We start from the raw sequence: 20509 nt of genomic DNA, 5'->3' as shown, positions 1-20509 counted from the left end.
GATGGAGGTCATGCCACGACTACTTCCTCTAGCTTTGCTTCCTCAACATCTTCTGAGGAGTCTGATCCCATTGAGGATTACTCTTCTTGTGATTGATGTTGTTTATTTACTTATGTCTTAGGGGAACTGCTCTTAGGAAGTTGGTCTATTTATGTTATGTTGTATTTGGATTATGCTGACCGTTCTGTTTGATTATGTACTTGACGTTTCCGCAACTTATGTTTAATATATTTGAGGTATTTTCAAATGTTGAGTTGTGTTGATCTGATATTATTATACTATTGCAATTGACTTATAGAGTGTTGAAATGAGAAAGTCATATGCATGTTAACTCTCTCTCAGAGAAAGAGAACTATATTTGTAAACTGTATGAGGAAAAAAAATTTACCAGATTTTGGTGTTTTCTAATTTATCATGTTATAAAGTTGGTATTAGTGTTTTAGTGATTTAGGATGCTACAGAAAGCAGCTTTGCATTGCTCGATTGGATTCATGATGGTGTTGCTAGGAAATTTCTCATCATTCCTTTTCAACAATTGTTCTAAAATTTGCCCTATTTACAGCTCCATCTTCATCATGGATGCATCTTGATTCTTGAAACTTGACTGAGTAAATTCCATGAATTGGAGTTTAGTTCATTATTTCTATTTGGAATAGTCTTTGAAGGCTGCTATCCTCTTTGTGATTGAGAATATGATACTTGATGATGATCGATTTTGTTGAGTTGTTTAAAAGATTTTGTCGCAAATCCTCATCAAAATTTAAACAAATTACTGTAGTATTAGGGTTACCCTAGATTGCCTCCCCTAAACATTGGCTATTAATCTTCATTAAACATATTGAAGGCATTAATTGAACAAACAATTAAAATGGGGATTTTGAGGTTTCAAATCAAAATAAAGAACAATGAGCAAACAAGTTTAGTTAATTCAAACAATAGAAAATAGCAACCCTTAGTTCATCCACAAAGATTCTATCCTCATTCCACTCAAGATTTAACATTCATCCTTTCTCCCATGAATTAGGTTAATTTAACAAGCGAAAATCAACCTTATTATCCTAACGAAATTACGCAATTTGCTAGGCTCTAATCTCTCATCCCAAAGTTACGCAACCTTAGAATTAAACCTAGGATTAAGGAATCCCTAGTTTAGAATCTCCTTAAAATGAAATTAGGGTTAATTGAGCAATACCCCCCTCATTCACCATTAATTCAATTCAAGAGACAAGGAAGAAGTAATTCATGAAAAGAAAGAAATTATATTATCATTAAAATCAAGGAACTCAAGAATCCTTGCGAATTTACTAAGGATTACACAAAATTTAGCCCTTCATGGAAATGGGGGTCAAAATGCAGTTGGGAAATGCAGAAAACAAGCAAGAGAAATAAGAAACCAAACCTTAGGTTGGACCCTTGGCTGTCACCCAAGGTTGCCCTAAGCTCTGGAAAATCGTCCTAATTAAGTAAGGAAGAGAGAAGGTACAAAAAGTACAAAAAGTGTTAGAACTCTCTACCCGAATTTGGCAAAAATCTATTTATACTAAAGTTGGCGCCGCCCAAAGTAATTACTTTAATTATTTCATAGTAAACACACGCAGCATCAGTTGGATTTTTCCTCTCTAGAGTGATTACTATGAATATTCATAGTAACTACGCGAAGCACTGGAACATTTTGGACTCTCTGGAGTTGTCACTATGAATTTTGATAGTAACTACGCGTAGTATGTAACATCCTATGCTTTGTGTCATGCCTATAGTATATCATTGAGAAAAATCTGTAGTACTTTGTGAGCAAAAAGAAACCGTGTATATACAGTAGCCCCTGATGTCAACAATGACATCATGCTTATGTCATCGGCAACATCACGCTGACATCATCGCTTATGTTATTGGTGATCTCATGCTGACATCATCGCTTACATCATCGGTGACATCACGTTGACATCATCGCTTGCATCATGCTGACATCATCACTTACATCACATTGACGCTGACATCATTGCTTGCATCATGCTGACATCATCGCTTACATCACGTTGACGCTGACATCATTGTTTGCATCATGCTGACATCATCACTTGCATCATGATGACATCATCGCTTACATCACATTGATGCTGACATCATTGCTTGTATCATGCTGACATCATCGCTTACAACACATTGATGCTGACATCTTCAAAAATTTTCTATAAATAGGGGGCTTCACATGAAATTTTCATTTCTTCACTCCTACCCAAGGTTCTCGAAGGTTCTAAGGTCATATCTCGCCATTTTCTCCCATACTAAACCTCCTAAACTTAGATTTCTCTTCAGATCTGTGATTCTACGTCCGTTATAAAGGATTTCAAGTAAGTTTCTCTAAGTTTGAAGTTAGATTTACCATTCGTTTCTCTTCTTCTTCTTTTTCTTATAGATGTTCATGATGTTCTTAGAAAAAACTTCATTCTAGAGTTAAATCTTCTGTTAAATCCTTGTAAAAGCTCTGTTTTGAGGTAGGGGGCTCTACTTTATCATTTTGTTATGCTTATTACTCATATTCCCATAGATCTTGTCATGTATGTGATTATATGTGGAATAATCCTTGTTTTATGAAAAATAATTGGTGAAAAGTGAGAATAATTGATTATTTATGTGATTTTATGATGAATACATGGTGAAAATGTGATATTATGTTCAAATAGGGCATGATAAGGTATATTGAGGATGGTTGATATGATTATATGATTTTGTGATATGAAATATACAAAGAGATGGATGTTTCATGTTTGAATATATTGTGTTTCATGTAAAAATGATGTGTATTGTTAATATGCCATGGTTTGATGTATATGATGAAAAGTATATGGAAATATGATGAAAAATATGTGTGAACATGAGAAATGGCATATGTGAACATGTGAATATACTTGAAAGAGTATGAGATGGAAAAAGATATGATGTAAATAGTTACAGAGATACACTGGGGAAATGGAAGATGGAGACGATATGGGATATCTTGGGGAAATGCAAGGTGGTGAGTGACATTCGGGATTGTGCACGGAATATTGTGTATGAATGCACCACATGGCCACACACTCGTTTCCTGAGTTGACTCCTGACCATTACCTTTGCTAAGGGGCCGTCTATTGCATGCGTTGTATCCGTATTGCATTGGGCCATCCTGTGACTATTTTACATGGATGTGTAAGACCTCGAGATAGAGGCATCAGATAACTGTGGCCACAGGGTGCTGTAAGCACAGATAAAAGTAAAAGAAATTGTGAATCTGTGGAATATAATATGTGTTGAGATGAGAACATGCTTATATGACACTATGATATGTAATGCCATGATGTTTTCTTTAACTGTGATAAGATGTGTTTTGTGATAAATATGTGTGATGTATGAGTGGTAAGGTAGAGACTTACCCTTACACAACATTTTTCAGGAAACCAGAACGAATAGTACCAGGCTCACAGTGCATGGATAGATGAGAACTGCTATAGGACTTAGTTATTTTAAGTTATGTAATGAATATTTTCAGTTCTATAGCATTCTTTTGAAACAGTTGTAAAACTACTATTTCTTTTTATTGCTGATGAAAATTCTAGAATCTTTGTTTTTCTAAAGTACTTATGAATTAATGAAATTTTACTCTATGAACCTTATATCATTTCAATGTCTCTTTCTTATTAGAGAGTTTTGAAAGAAAATTTACTTTACCATTTAAATTTTTATGAAAATTTATCATATATTAAGGAAAGAAATATAAGGCGTTACAATTTTGGTATCAGAGCAGTTCATCCAGACCAGACGGGGGTATGGGACTAACATGTCTATGTTGTGTAATAGATATACTAGAATATGAAATGATTATTTGCTAATATGACTTGTTAGATGTGAACTACGTGAACTAGATCTATCTATGATAGATTAATAAGTGTTTTGAGTTTATTGCAAGATTAGAGTTATGTCTGGTAGAGGTAGACCTGCTAGTGCTACAAATGAACTCCTGGAGCGCATGACCCAAGTCTTAGAGACTTTGGTACATAACCAGGAGGCTGAACTAGTCGAGTATAGAGGACTTTCTTCTTTTACTAAGCATAACCCTCCAAAATTTGAGGGAAAGTTTGATCTTGAGGGAGCTCAGAGGTGGATAGCAGACGTGGAGAATATTTTCCACACCATGGGATGTAGAGAGGAGCATAAAGTAACTTATGCTACTTATATGCTGAGTGGAGAAGCTGAGGACTGGTGGAGATTTGCTAGTTAAACTCTACTGCAAGAAGATGGTTATATTCCTTGGAAGACATTTAAGGCAACTTTACTAGGAAATTATTTCCCTAGAGATTTAAAGAAACAGAAGGCTAGGGAGTTCCTTGAGTTGAAACAAGGAAACATGTCTGTAGGTGAATATGCTGCTAAATTTCATGAATTGATGAAATACTGGCCTCACTATCAACATAATGATGGAGAGGAAGATCTATGTGCTCAATTTGAACATGGGCTTAGGCAAGATTTTGAGCTGCTGTTAGTGTATTCCAGCTGACAGATTTACCCGTTCTAGTGAGTAAATGCAGAATATTTGAAGCCAATACTAAGAGTAAGACGGTGGATACCAGAATCGGTGGTCCTGTGAGGCAAGACCGAAGGCCTCCAAGATTTTCTAGAGGACCTGACTCTAGTCCAAATCAGTCTCAAGTGAAGGGGACTGTATCTCAAGAAGATAGTAGTGGTGGTTTAGGTTCTTTCAGAAGGCCACTAAAATGTTTCAAGTGTGGTGGGCCTCATATTAAAAAGAATTGTCCTCAACTTCTACCAACATGTGACATTTGTGGGAAAATGGGACACTCTGCTAGTGTCTGTTGGTCTGCACCACAAAAGAGCGGAAGCATGAGTGTGGAACAAAGACCTGAATCTAGAGCAAGCACTGGAACAAAGCCAAATGTGAAAGGAAAAGTTTTTGCTATGAGTGGAGCTGAGGCCTCAAAATCAGAGGAGCTTATTAGAGGTAAATGTATCATAAAAGATCGACTTGTAGATGTGTTGTTTGATTCTGGTGCTACTATTTCCTTTATCTCTGTGGATTGTATGAGATGTCTAGAATTACCTGTATCTAAATTGTCTTGTGATGTTATTGTATCTACTCCTACGGGTAAACACAGAGTTGCTTTTGTTATTCAAGTAGTACTTGATGGAAATTTGATTTACTAAACACAGAGAAGCTTTTATCAATGAAAGTTGAAATTGTTTCTCAGATCTGAATTAACTACCAATATTATTGATTTCTTAGGCATAAGTCATCTTAATCTTACAATCTTTTGGCTTTTAATGCTTAATGCAACATTTAATTGAATCAGATCTAAGGAATTAGGATGATTGAATTGAACGTTAGAATCATTGAGTTAAGAAATTAACCTTAGATTAATAAATCGTGAGACTGATTGTCATTCAAACTAAATGCTTGAAAGTTCAAAACTTGATTGAATTAACACTGAATAGCCAAAGGTTAATCCCTTAACTCATTGACCCTAACAAGCAACTAAATGACCTTAATCCCTTAGGTGAAGTTCAATTTCATGTTGCATTAAGAATTAGAACCTTAAGATTGCAGAATTAGGTCTCCTTATCCCTATGAAATTCCCAAATTCTAGTTGTTAGTTCAGATCAGAGAATCAAGTCCAATTCCCATTGGCAAATGTTCCTCTAAGATTAATCAAATGAATTCCCATTCAACGATTATGTAAAGTGCAGAATTAACAACTCAATTAATCAAAATACTCGAATTTCAGAAGCAAGAATCAAATCAATACATCAATTCGAGTTCCATAAACCCCTAACTACAAGAAATTACACAGACATTGTGGCAGAGAAAGAGAAAGAAGGAGAAGAAGAAGAAAAAGTCAGAAAAGTCATAGCCACAAGCTCCAATCCAATCCCTCTTCTTGAAGCTTCGAGGTTCGACCCCACTCCTCTCTCTCACTCTCTCCCAACGAGAATCTAACAGAAAAAATGGAAAATGAATGAAAGACCCCGAGATCTGAGCTAAAAACATGTATTTATAGAAATCCCGATTCTTGGCGTTATCACTCTTGCTGATAAGAGTAGCCACGCAGAAGGTCGCGACGTTGTGCGTAATCACTTTTATGAGTAAAAGTGGTCACGCGCAACTTGCCAGGTTGAGGACTCTCTGGAACATCCACTTTCAATGATAAAAGTGGTTACGCAAAAAACTTTGAAACTTCGCCTTCTCTGGAACGCTCACTTATGCTGATAAAAGTGGTTAAGACAGGTCTGCTGAGTCTGAAGCTTCTTTGGAACGTTCACTCTCAGTGATAAGAGTGATAACGCAGAGTATCCTGATATTGTCACTCTCTGGAACGTTCACTTTTGCTGGTAAGAGTGGTAACGCCCAGGCTTCACTTCTTCTTTAAGCTCTGGAGTGATCACTTTCACTAACAATAGTGATCACGCCCAGTCTACATTTCCTTGTTCTTGTGTTTTGGAGTCCAGACTTGCTACTTTCCTCTACCTTTCCATCAAGCGTCCATCCACATGACCCTTGCTCGAATTATTCCTTCAAAAACAAGATCAAAAACTTAATTTCTAAGCTAGTATTTCACAATTTCTAAAATAACTATAAATTGAAAGAAAAATTCAAATCATTCTCTTTTTCTGAGTTTTTCTGCTTTCTTCATATATTTTCCTTATCAAATGAGTTAGAATTATGCTAAAATATCAGTAAAAATATGGATTCATCAAGTATCTGTTTGATCAGAGGGAGTTGAACATGCGGCAGAGAAGGTGGATGGAATTCCTTAAGGACTATGATTTTACATTGCCGTACCACCCCGGAAAGGCGAATGTGATGGCCGATGCTTTGAGGCAGAAAACGTTGCACGTGGCAGTAATGATTATGAAGGAGATGGAGTTAATTGAGGAATTTCGGGACATGAATCTGGCCATAGAGGTAAGGCCGAGGAGTTTGTACCTTAGGGCAATAATAATTCACAACGACTTTTTGGTGTATGTCCGATATACGTAGCAGGAAGATGCTTTTTTGCAAGATATGATGAGATATAAGAATGAGGGAAAGAATTTGGAGTTCCACTATAATGAGAACAGGATGATTAGGTTCTGGAACCGAGTGTGCATTCCCCAAGTGGATGAGTTGAAGCAAATGATACTAGAAGAAGCGCATAAGAGTAAGATGAATTTTCACCCCGATACGACCAAAATGTATCAGAATCTCTGGAAGAGTTTTTGGTGGAATGGAATGAAAAGATATGTAGCTGAATATGTGGCTAAATGCCTAACTTGCCAAAAGGCGAAGGTAGAGCACCAGCGTCTACCAGGGTTGATACAATCGTTGGAGATCCCTGAGTGCAAATGGGGCAGTATTTCTATGGACTTTGTTTTCAATTTGCCAAGGACCAGGAACAACCATGATATCATTTGGGTGATTGTAGACCGATTGACTAAGGCTGCACACTTTCTCCCGATTAACATAAAGTAGAAGTTGGAGAGACTTGCAGACTTATATGTGAGGGAGATAATCCGGTTGCATGGAGTGTCGACTAGTGTGGTGTCTGATAGAGACCCGAGGTTTACCTCAAGATTCTGGGAGAGCCTGCAGAGGGCGTTGGGCACTAAGTTGAAGCTTAGTTCGGCGTATCATCCACAAATCGACAGCCAGACAGAGAGAACCATCCAGTCCTTAGAGGACTTGTTGAGGGCTTGCGTGCTTGAGCAACAGGGGACTTGGGAAGAATGCCTGCCATTGGTGGAGTTCACATATAATAACATCTATCACGCCAGCATAGAAATGGCGTCATTTAAGGCTTTGTATGTGTTGTTTACAATTCTGAACACTAGCAAGTGCACTAGGAATGAGTAATTTTTAAGATTAGAATATTGTCTCCACAGGGAATTAGGAAATCAATTATCACTTCACAGAACTATAACCATTTGAGCCATACGAATTTGGAAGATTTATAACATTCAAAAGTCAAGAACAAGCACAATTAAAAAGTAAGAAACTTGCAGTAAAAACAGAGTATGAAAGTTGTGATGAAATGAGATAGGAATGAAGAATAGTTAGGAATTTATTTCACAAGAATGTCAATATCAATTCAATCATGCCTCTAAATATTCAAGTAATTGGTTAATTGCCAATCAGTTTCTCTTATTAATAGTCAAAGTTTAATTCCTTAAATCATTGACCCTAACAAGCAACTAAACCCCCCTAATCCCTTAGGTGAAGTTCAATTTCAAGTTGTATTAAGACTTAGAATCGTAGGATTGTAGTATTAGGTCTCCTTATCCCTAAGAAATCCTCAATTCTGATTGCTAACTCAAATCAGAGAAGCAAATCCAACTTCCATTGGTAAATGTTCCTCTTTGATTAACCATACGAATTTCCATTCACAATGTGCAATAATAGCAGAATTAACAATTCAATTAATCCAAAAACTCAAATTTTAGAAGCAAATATCGAATCAATACATCAATTCAAGTTCCATAAACGCCTAACTATGGAGAATTAAGTAAACATTGTAACAGAGAAAGAGAAAGAAGGAGAAGAAGAGAAGAATTGCAAAGAAGCCATCTTCACGAGCTCCAATCCAATGCCTCTTCTTGGAGCTTCAAAATTCGACCCCAATCCTCTCTCTTACTCTCTCTCAACGAGAATCTAACAGAAAAAACAGAAAATGAACAAAAAGCCCTGAGTTCTGAGCTTTCTCTGGTATTTATAAGAATTCTCGACTCTGGGCATTGTCACTTTGCTTCAAAAGAGTGACCACGTAGAGGCTCATGTAGTTTCTGGAAGACTGGAACATTCACTTTCGTTGATAAGAGTAGCAACGCAGGAGGTTGAGGAGTACACGTGATCACTTTCAAGAGCAAGAGTGACCACGCGCAACTTGCCTTGATACACTCCTTTCTGGAACATCCACTTTCGCTGGTAAAAGTGGTAATGCAGAGCTCGCTGAAATTCTGCCTTCTATGGAACTATAGTAAAATATAGTAAAATACTAGTAAAAGTGGTAATGCAGAGCTCGCTCAACACATTCCTTATTAAATGGATTAAAACTATAGTAAAATACTAGTAAAAATATGAATTAATCAGTATGGGCGGAGGTGTAGAACTCCATTATGTTGGTATGAAATCGGAGAGCCGATTTTGTGTGCACCGGATATGATCTAAAGGTAGAATGAGCAAATCAAGATGATTAAAGAGAAAATGAAGGCTGCCCAAGATTGACAGAAGAGCTACTATGGTAAAAGGAGGAAGCCCTTGCAGGTTCAAGTGGGCAACCATGTATTTTTTTATGGTCTCACCTGTGACTGGAGTCGGTAGAACTTTGAAATCTCGAAAGCTATCTCCTAAGTTCATTGGGCCATTCGAAGTGCTGAGTAGAATTGGTCCTGCTACGTACCGGATAAGGTTGCCTCTGAGTCTCTCGAATCTACATTCGGTGTTCTATGTGTCACAACTTAGGCAGTATGTGTCGGATCCTTCCCATGTGATTGATATTGACCCGGTTCAAGTGAGAGAAGACTTATCTTATGACATGTATCCAGTGAGGATAGCGGACCAACTGAGGGGCAAGAAAATCTCATTGGTGAAGGTGATATGGAACTCAAGCGATGAGAGTGATGCGACATGGGAAATGGAGAGTAGAATGAGAGAGTTATATCCAGGATTGTTTGTATAATCTGTGTATGTTGGATTGAATTTTGGGACAAAATTTCCTAAAGGAGGGGAGAGTTGTAACGCCCTGAATTTTGTAATATCGTTTAATTATTAAAGTATGTGTGTGTGTGTGGATTGCCCTATGAGGTGTGTTGATTGACATGAGGATGATGTGTATGTGTGTGTAATAATGTGGACCTATATGAATATGATTGTGATAAGTCCGTATAGTGTGGTTGGAATGTAATGTGAATTGTGACTAGACTGGAATAGATTGAATATGTGTGTGTGTGTGTGTGTGTGTGTGTGTGTGTGTGTGTGTGTGTATGTGTGTGTGTATGTACACAGGATAAGTGTGGATGCTACTGCATGGCATTCTCGCTGTAGCGAGAGGGCCCTAGGCGTGAGGCATGAAATTGTGTCATTCTCGCTGTAGCGAGAAGGCACTGGGAGAGAGGGGTGAAACTGTCGCCTTGTCACTATAGTGAGAGGTCCCTCGTTGTAGCGACAAAGCAATAGTTTTGGGTGCATTTCTAGGTACAGTCTCGCTGTAGCGAGAATCTGCAGAAATCAGGGTACAGTTTTCTCTGATATTTTTGCTGCAGCGATGCCTCATCGGGGAGTGAAATAGAACATGAAACCGTAAGCTCCCAAGCAGTGGGAGGAGCCCAGCCCGGGACTAGGAAAAAACGGAGTCCTTGTCCAAAAAAATGCCTTGAGAAAGGGCAGATGTATAGAACCTTTCAACGAGATAGTGCTTTTTCAACTCTTTCAAAATGGAATCTATTCCAAACATATATACCATGGTTCCTTACCTCGACAAGGTACAAATATATAAATTTCATATTTTTAGATACTTTTTCAGACTCACTTTTGCTACCGCTCCGGTGGTTTCCCTTAACCAAGCCACTGCCTATGAGTCGCCGGCTCATTCTTCAACAGGCACGCGGTCAAGAGGCATCGCTGCAGCAAGGGTGTCTCGCTGTAGCAAAAGTGTGGCGAGCAAAAGGGTATTTGAAGGGGTTAGGGTTGGGGAAATTCATTTCCCATCTTCCCTCTTCAAAATCTCTTTGATCCTCTTAATCCCAAACCCTATTCCACCGATTAAATTGCCTCCAAAGTTGTTCGTGAGTTAGATTCAAGGTTGGATTCGTGTTGGGAACACTTGGAGGTGAGTTTCTGTGGTTAGGGTTTATGATTTCCCGTCCCCACTCGTTGTTTTCTCGGTTCTTCTTGAGTTCTCATGGGGTTTCCATGTGTTTTGGGGGCAAAATTTGTGTGGGGTTCTTTTTCATCGTTGATTCATGTGTAGGTCTTCAATCTGAGGTAAGGGGGACTTTACCTTATCTCATTGTATGTGATTTACCATTTATTTTGCTAACTATTGTAATATGACTAAGATAGAGGGTAGAAAACGTGTGTTTTTATGGGAATTATTGTATGTTTGAATGCAATGTGATGTGTGATGAGCTAGTTGAACCCATTGTGGATGATTGCGTATTGTGGAATGCTATCCAATGGTGATTTAATAATGTGAATTGAATATAGGCTTGTGTGCTGTGAACGAGTATAGGCCTGAGTGCCGTGTAATGTGAATAGATGTGGGCCTGAGTGTCGTATGCGAATAGGAATATTGTGTGTAATTGAAATGTGTGTAAATAGGGCATGTTAAACGGGGTTGTAATGATGCTATGAATGGTTCAGTGATACACTGGGAGTGTAGAAGATTGGGACGGTAGAAATACCTTGGGAAAGAGAGAGTGGTGGTAACACCAACAATGAGCGTGGGGCCACACACTCTCCTCTTGACTAGACCTCTGACCACTACCTTTGTCGAGCGACTCGTGACCACGCACGTGGTATTCGTGATGCGGGGGTAACCGGCGACCATCCATGGTGTGAATCTGTCATCACAGTGCCATAGTGAGCGTGGCGACGTGCAGTGAGTGCACGCGTGTAAAATGTTTTGGTATTGTGAGTGCATCGGTTGTGAATTAAAATAAATTGTTGAACTTTGTTATTGTAATTACACTTGTGTGAAATGTATTATGAATAATGTGAAGTATGTGTGAGGTGAGACTCTATGTTTAATTGTGTGTATGTTGGGTCGTGTAGAGTACTCACCTTTACATTTATTTTTCAAGTGACCAAGACGATCAGCACCGGACTCAGTAAAGGAAGGATGAAACTGCTATAAGACTTAGGAATTTATTTGAAAATTTTGATGTACTCATTAATTCCTGTAGCAACGATTTGATGCAAGTTGTAACCATCCTTATTTTGAAATATTTTAATGAATTATGTATAGGAAAAACTATTTTTGGATGAAATTTTATTTTCTCCCATTTTTTGAAATTTGATATTTGAAATTACAGTTAAGGTGTTACATCATACATCTGTTTTAATACACAAATTCGTAGCTTTTTTTCTGTTATGTTTTTTGAACACTGTACTTGTTAATTTGCTTCTAAATATTACAATGGGTATATGTAAATTATGAGTGCTTAGGATCTTTTTGCCTGACCTTCATTTTCCTTTAGTTTGTAAAATACTTGAATAACCTAGGAAAGGTAGGAGGTCTGTATTATATTATCTACTGTTGAACAACAACTCTATATATATGTAGATGTGCATTATGTGTGGGATATGTGCCTTCATTTATGTTTACTAAATAGGTTAAATTTATTAGAGTCTCTAAGTTGAACATAATAACATAATAATTAGGATGAAACTGTTAATAATAACGGGGACATCTCAATATAAGCATATTTTTTTATAAGTGTTTTTTTCTTTAGACAAGTGCGGGTAATAGGGGCAGGTATGAGTATGCGGATACCCAAATGGTATGGGTACGAGGATTAAAATTACTACTCATGTGAGTATGAGATTGGGTACAAGTATTTTTTTAAAACGCAAGTACAAGGATGGATACTATAGTACCTATCCATCGCCATCCCTAACTGCTATAGAGATGCACTTAATGTATCTTTCTAAATGAGTGTAAAGGTACAAGAGCCTTCTATGAAAGACTTAGAAAATCATGCTAAAGCACTCGTGAACAACCTAAGGTGTACATATAATGGTCCAAAATATGTATAAATACATTTTGGTGAAACCATCACAATTTTAATGGTAAAGTGTTTATTGTGAGGGTCTCATCTCGAGTCCATTAAATTCAAAAGTAATTCACTTTTTAGACTTAAGGTGTTGCCTCACTTCACTATTTGTTAATTTAGTCTTACAGGAAATTTAAAATATTTATACATATTTTTCTACAATTTTTAAGATAAAAAAGTTCACAAGAAATAACAAATTTTTTTTTTATGACTTTTACTACTTATTTTTCAACAAGAAAATCCTGAAGAAAACTTTAAACATTCTTGCAAATTTTTCTATGAATTTTTCCTACAAATTCTTTATAAGAAAAATAGTAAGAAATAATGAATTTTTTTTATTCATTTGAATTTGTAGAAAAATTTGCATGCAAATTTTTTTTTTCTAAATTTTGTGGTCATTGAAGTAAAAATATACGATGGGTAAATGATAAAGTAGTTTATATATCATTATTATTAAATTATAAAATGAAAGAAAAATTGAAAGAATCTTTTTGAAGGAATGGAAGGAAGATTGAGAATAGGAATCTTTTTTGGAAAGAAATATTATAAAAGAAAAAAGAAACATGTTTGTTTTATTTATATAAAATAGTAAATTCCATTTAATGACTATGCGATTCGTGAATGATAAACTAATTTATATATTACCATCATTAATCATTATAGGAATTAAGAAAAATATTTTTGATTTATCTTTGATATGAAAAAAGTAATAAAATATTGTATTTGAAGTAATTCACATGCATAAGGTATCAAATAATGTAGCTAAAGTGATAGTATTACAATTCTACGATATGAGAATGATAGAATAGTTTATACATCATTTTAAGAAATCATTATGTAAATCAAACTGAATTTAATCACAATAAAACATGAGCAAGCTGCTAAGAAGTTTATTTAATTTTAAAAGAAAAAGCATTTATTCTTGTTTCAAAATAATCATACGAGAATATTTATGTATCTAGGTATTTGTGCTTGTGATATATGAATGATAGAGTAATTAATACATCGCACATGAAAATTGTTATGCATACATTTCTCTAATTCCAAACCGCTTATGCTTAGTAAGTCCGTAAAATTATTTTATTTTAGACAATTAAATGAATCAAATATAATGAGCCGATGAATACTTAATTTTTAAATATTAGTTGTGTATGTCCTAACAATATATACTAATTCTAAAAATTAACATAGTTAATATATTCATTAACCATAGTTAAATATTAAAAATTGTACTTTAAATCTAATCTAATTACTATAATACTAGTGCCATTTTCTTTATCATGAACATTGAATTAAGTTTAATTAAAAATAGTATGTATTGCTAAAACTTTACTACAATCTCAACTCAAAAGTCAAAATTACTAGTCTAAATATCATATACTCATAGAGTTCATCACATTAAAATTTCAAAAATTAATGGTTTAGTACAAGGTTTAGAATGTTCAATAAGTTCATCCTCAATCACAGCAAAAACCAAAGAAAAAGAATCACAGTTTAGAGTGCTAATAATGAACATATTGTTTTCATAGAACTTTTTCAAGTTTTCTTGCACCTTCCTTATGTTTAATGCATGGAAATCAATCAATCATGGGTTCTTACAAGTAGAACGCAAATAAAAATGTTTAAATAAAATGTACCATGCAACAAACACAAAAGAATCAAGCATAACCTAACAACATTAAAGAAAAACAAGAGCAAGGGTGTTTTGAAAAAATGATTAAATTCACTTAAAACCTGATGAAATTTTCTTGAAAATTCCTTCTCAAGCTTACTGGAGAATACTTATGGTCTCCACATCATGAGAAAATTCTTTTCCAAGTTGAATTATACTTAAAAAAAAAAAAAAAACCTTCAATCGTATCCCAATAAGTCCCTCTAAGGAAGAAAAGTAGAAAAATTCATTTCTTTAGAGTTTTGGAGTGAGAAAATTAAGGTATTTTAAAGATTTTTTTAGTGAAAATATATAGGAAATCTTTAAAATGAGAGAGAATGATCGAAAAAATGAATAAAAAAGTCTAAAAATGAATAAAAGTCCCCTAAAATGAGAATTGCAAAAAGAATTCGCTTGTTTAAACTAATTTAGTGTTGTATATGAATTGTCTCTCTTAGGAAAATTAATTTAAGGAAATCAAAATTCATTTAAACTAATTTGGTGCAGTAAATGAGCCTTTAAATTTGCTTGAATCAAAGAAAATTATCTTAAGTTAAAGCAAATTCATTTAAGTTAAAAAAAAATTCCCTTAAATCATGTTTTTAGTAAAATTATATATGTATATTTTAATTTTATTTATTTATTGCAATTTTAATTTTGATCAATTTGAATGCAAGATCTAAATGCAATTCGTACAACGCAATGGACTACTGTGGAGTTAAACAGCAAGTAAAGCACGGTTTACAATCCATGATGTCTTTGACCACATTACATAGAAATGAAATTGTCTTTTCTAACGAAGGACTAGAATTAAACGAAGTCACTGATCTTATTAAAATCAGATTTTGAGATTTGATTAAAGCTAAAATAGAAGGGCTGAATTTTCCCTTTTATGAATTGTTTTTTACCCATTAAATCGTCTTCAATATGGAATATGATTATAAATACATATATTAAGGTGGGAGTACCATTGTCCTGCTAGTATAATTATATTTTATTTCTGTTTACCGTCCAAAAACAAAAACGGAAAAAGAAAATAAAAACTATTATGCGATACTGTCATCAGATTTTGAATGTTACCTTAATTTTAGTTAGGATATTTGTTCCTTTAAATCCTTTCTAAGTAAATCAAAAGATTTTAGACCATTAACTACCTGAACTATAATTTTATAAAACAATCGTTGATACTCATTATTTTTATTAAATAATAATTACTGTCATAATCATTTATGAATACAAATACAAATAAAAATGATATGTTGTTAAAGGAGAAATAGACTTCTCTTCTAACGTCACTCACTCTTAATCTCACACAAGAACTAAAGAGAAAAACTCTAATAAAATTGTATTATTCATAATCTTCTTTGATTACATTTGGGTCTTATTTATAACCCATATTTCTTAACAACTAAATCTATCATTATCTTCTAATAACTAATCTAATCTTATCTTTTAATAACTAACATATCCTTATCTTTTCCTAATTTATTTATAACAACTTTCCCGCCCTCGAAAGATGACTTTGTCCCCAAGGTCCTCTACGGATGCTGCCAATCAAAGTCAGGATACTTGGTCTGCACATCATGTAACTCATGCCATGTAGCGTCTTCGAGGCTGGTATGCTCCCATTGGACCAAACTTCAGTGACAACTCTATTGTGTTTCTTCATTATTCGTCAGGCTAGGACTGCCATAGGTTGGATTGAAAGCTCTCCTGCATCAATGAACGAGGGCAGTTGCTGGTACACTAGACGATCTCCATGGTGCTTTTTAAGTAATGAAATGTGGAAGACATCGTGTATTTTTGTGCCAATGGACAATTCCAGCCTATATGTCACTTTGCCAATCCTTTCCAACACCTTGAATGGCCCATAATATCTTGCAGCTAGTTTGTGAAATGACGAATTAGCTAAGGAATGTTGTTTGTAAGGTTGAATCTTTAAGTAAACAAGCTCTCCTAACGCATATTCTCTATCTATTCGTTTTAAATCAGCATATTATTTCATTCGTTCCTGGGCTTTAGTGAGGTTGGAATGAAGTAACGTGGATATTTGCTCTCTGGTCTTTAAAGTGTAGTCCACTGCTTCCACTATGGAGTCTTCAAGCTAAATAGGACAAGGAATGGAAGGTTTGTAGCCATACAATGCTTTTCAAACGGGGTCATTTGGATTGTTGCATGGAACTTTGTGTTGTACCATAATTCAGCCAATGATAAATAAGTGCCTTCCAGTGATGCATCTCAAATATCCTTCCAGTGCCTTGTTGAGAGCTTCAAATTGGCCATCTGTTTGTGGATGGAAGGCAGTAGAATGAAGCAACTTGACACCATGCGCCTTTAATAATTCTGTCCAGAAGTTGCTTAAGAAAATAGGGTCCCTGTCAGAAATTATCTCACTTGGCCAACCATGTAACTTGACAACTGTATCCATGAACAATTTAGCAACCTTTGTAGCACTCAATGGATGTTTTAATGCCATAAAATGGCATATTTCGTGTATCTGTCAATCACTACTAATATGATTGACATACCATTAGATTTTGGAAGACCTACAATAAAATCCATGGACACAGAATGCCATGCTTTGTCAAGTATTGGTAAAGGCTGCAATAATCCTGCTGAAGGTTGAGTAAGGCTCTTAAATTTTTGACATACTTGACATTCCAGGACCCAAGTTTTGATGTCCTTTTGCAACCCTTTCCAATAGAAATGTTCTTTTATTCTTTTGTATGTTTGATCACCTCCGGAGTGCCCTCTAATAGGGGAATTATGAAAATAGTTTATAATTCGGTGTCTGAGATTCAGATCGGCTCCCACGACCAGTTTACCTTTTCTTTTCAATAAGCCCCTAGCATAACTATAATGCTTATATGGCTGCTGTGTGAGTCGGATTTTGTCCAAAATCTTTTTCAGCTTTAGATCACACTCCCACGTCCTTTTGACATCTGTTACCAAGGTACTTATTAATTGAGAGACAGCTGCTAATTTTCCTGGAGCTTCTTTCCTAGATAGTACATCAGCCACAACATTGTCTTTGCCTTTCTTGTATTCAATGCTAAAATCAAGGCCCATAAGCTTCTCTAAGCCCCAATTTTGCATTAATGTGGTCGGAGGCTGTTCTAGTAAATGCTTTAAGGCTTTTTGATCCGTTTTGATAATGAAGTGGTTGCCCAGGAAATAATGAAGCCACTTCTTTATAGCAAAAAGGATGTCATAGAACTCCTTTTCATATGCTGATAAAAGCTTAAACTTCTTCCCCACAGCCTTGCTAATATAGGCTATTGGATGACCATGCTGAAGTAAAACTGCGCCAATTCCATATCTTGAAGCATTTGTTTCTATTGTAAAAGGTTTGTGGAAATCTGGAAGAGTCAAGACAGGAGCAAATACTAAGGAATGCTTCAGTTGCAAAAATGCTTCCTCAACTTCCTTTGTCCAGATAAAACCAACATCCTTCTTAAGTAATGAAGTTAATGGGGAAGCTATTCGACCATAGTTTTGGATAAACCGTCAGTAGTAACCTGACAGTCCTAAGAACCCTCGCAGTTCCTTCACGATTGTTGGTGTTGGCCATTCCTGTACAACAACTACCTTTTGATGATCAGGTGCAACACCGTCAGCTGTAATAATGTGTCCTAAGTATTCAACCTTTTTCTTTCCGAAGCTGCACTTTTTGTAATTTAATGCTAATGAATTTTTTTCTAATATATGCAAAGCTGTCTCCAAACACAAGATGTGATCAGTCCAATTTTTTGTGTAAACCAAAATATCATCAAAAAAGACAAGTACGAACTTCTGCAAGTGTTCACGAAAAATATCATTCATTAAATTCTGAAATGTTGCAAGTGCATTGCTTAATCCAAATGGGAGAACCACCCATTCATAATGTCCACTATGTGTTCTAAAAGTTGTCTTGTGGGTGTCAAATTCTGCCATTCGAACTTGGTTAAACCCACTCCTTAGATCTAGTTTTATAAAATATGTTGCCCCCTGTAGCTCATCCAAAAGATCTTTTATAAGTGGAATCGGAAACTTGTTTTTCACAGTCATAGCATTCAATCTACAAAAATCAGTACAACATCTCCATATGCCATCTTTCTTCTTGACCAGGACTAGAGGTGAAGCAAATGAACTGCTACTTTCTCTTATAAATCTCGTAGATAACATGTGTTTAATTTGTCTCTCAATTTCTTCCTTTTGAGCATGAGGATACCAATAGGGTTTAAGGCATATAGGATTATCACTAATGAGGTTGATTTTGTGATCATACTGTCTTTTTGGAGGCAATTGAGTAGGTTCCACAAAGAGCTCAATATATTTTTGTAAAAGTTCATCCAACTCAAGAGTCTAGGTGGAATCCAATTCAGTATCATCATTTGCCACCGATAGGCCAAAACTAAGTGGGCCATGAATTGGAAGCAGCATTGCTTGTGTACTAATTGCTTTAAGTTTTCCGGTTTCTTCCACCAACATGTTTAACTGTGGTTCTCCTCTCAAGGTCACAGTACTGCCCTAATGAACAAACCTCATTGTCAAATTAGCGCAGTTCCAAGATATCTCATCCACAATTCTAAACCATTGCATTCCTAGTATTACACCAAAAGTGGAACCACGTAGTACCAGAAAATCAGCGATAAAAGAGTGATTACTAAATTTCCATTGTAATTTCTCACACTTCCTAGTTATAACAATTGGCTTATCACTTGCAACCATGACCAGAAAATCTTTTATAAGGTGCGTTTTCAAGCCTAGCAACTTAATCCAGTTTGCACTTATGAAATTGTGCATGCTACATGTGCCATCAGAAAAGGCACGTCTTTTTGTTTAATAAGCCCTCTCAATTGCAAGGTATTTCCTCCAGCTATACCTCTTAAAGCATGTAAAGAAATTTGTACATCATTATTATCTAATAATTCTAAACTCTTGTTGACCAGAGATGCATCTACACATTGTCACTATGATTAAGTTCTTCTGCATCTGAATCTTCCTGTGCACAAAAGATTGCATTTAACTTACCCCAGACTTTGCACTTCAATTTATGATTCCTCTCCCATTTATCACCACAAAATTGACACAAGCCTTTTGAAATACGTTCACTGGTCTCCTTTCGAGAAAGTGCATAATTGGAGTTACCTTTTGAATTAGTAATTGAAGTTTGGACATAAGAATTCTGAGGGTGAGTTTGTAAGCTAGTGATTGATTGATTCTTGAGGTTTGATGAAGTAGTTGGCCCCGAACGTGTGTATCTAGTTTGATAAGAAAGATTAGCGAAATTATCTGTTAACTTCTTCTCCAATTCCTTAATGACATCATCCTGCAATCTTGCCAATCGAATGGCCTCTTGCAAGGATTTGGGGTTGTGAACTCGCACGAATTTCTCTAATTGAACCTCCAATCCAGCAAAAAAAAAATTGATGGCTATGTTGTCAATTATGTTAACTCAAGCAAGCAGCATGTCAAGTTTTTCAAGACACTCGGGTAATGGTCTTATTGCTTCAAACGAGATAACTTAGCGATTGGATCATCATAAGCTCCACCGTCGAAGCGGTGGCCAACATCTTAAAGAATAGCCTGCCAAGATTTGTTCTTGAATGCTGGGTTTTGCATGTAATGTCTTTGCCATGCAAATGCTTTGCCATCCATGGATAACAATAGCAATTTGCCTTGCTGAGCAATTGGTGTCAGTTCTAATTCAAAGAACTGTTCAGCTTTTGCTCTCCAATCCCTGAAATTGGTGCCATCGAAGGAAGGGAATTGGATTTGAGCACGATTTACTGCAGAATTCGTGTCCTCTAGTGTCTCGCTATCGTCATTCTCTGGTGAAGTCTTGGGCGGATCTTTATTGTGGGAAATGGATATAGCCAAGTCAGCAATCATCTTTTCCAAATTCGCAAAACCCTTTATCGACGAAGTGTGCGATTCAGCCAAGTCTACAACTACCTTCTCCAACGATTCCAGTCGTGCATCTAGCTCCTTGTTTGTCACCTTGTCAGAGCCCACCATCGTTTTCAAGCCTTCTGATACCAATTGTTAAAAGAGAAATAGACTTCTCTTCTAACGTCACTC

General features: G+C 35.9%; 1 protein-coding gene across 1 annotated transcript; it reads left to right on the top strand.

Moving 5' to 3' along the window:
• The first annotated feature begins 4381 nt into the window (after positions 1–4381).
• On the top strand, positions 4382–5196 carry LOC113851961. The gene is made up of 2 exons (XM_027482231.1): positions 4382–4512; positions 4563–5196. Exons 1-2 carry the CDS (start codon positions 4382–4384, stop codon positions 5194–5196), a joined length of 765 nt encoding a protein of 254 aa, XP_027338032.1.
• Positions 5197–20509: the final 15313 nt, after the last annotated feature.

This window comes from Abrus precatorius, unplaced genomic scaffold (assembly GCF_003935025.1).
Source record: "Abrus precatorius isolate BTA unplaced genomic scaffold, Abrus_2018 Scaffold10, whole genome shotgun sequence".
Classification (NCBI taxonomy): domain Eukaryota; kingdom Viridiplantae; phylum Streptophyta; class Magnoliopsida; order Fabales; family Fabaceae; genus Abrus; species Abrus precatorius.
Note: the sequence above shows the minus strand (reverse complement) of the source record. Positions and strands in the feature narration are given on the sequence as shown.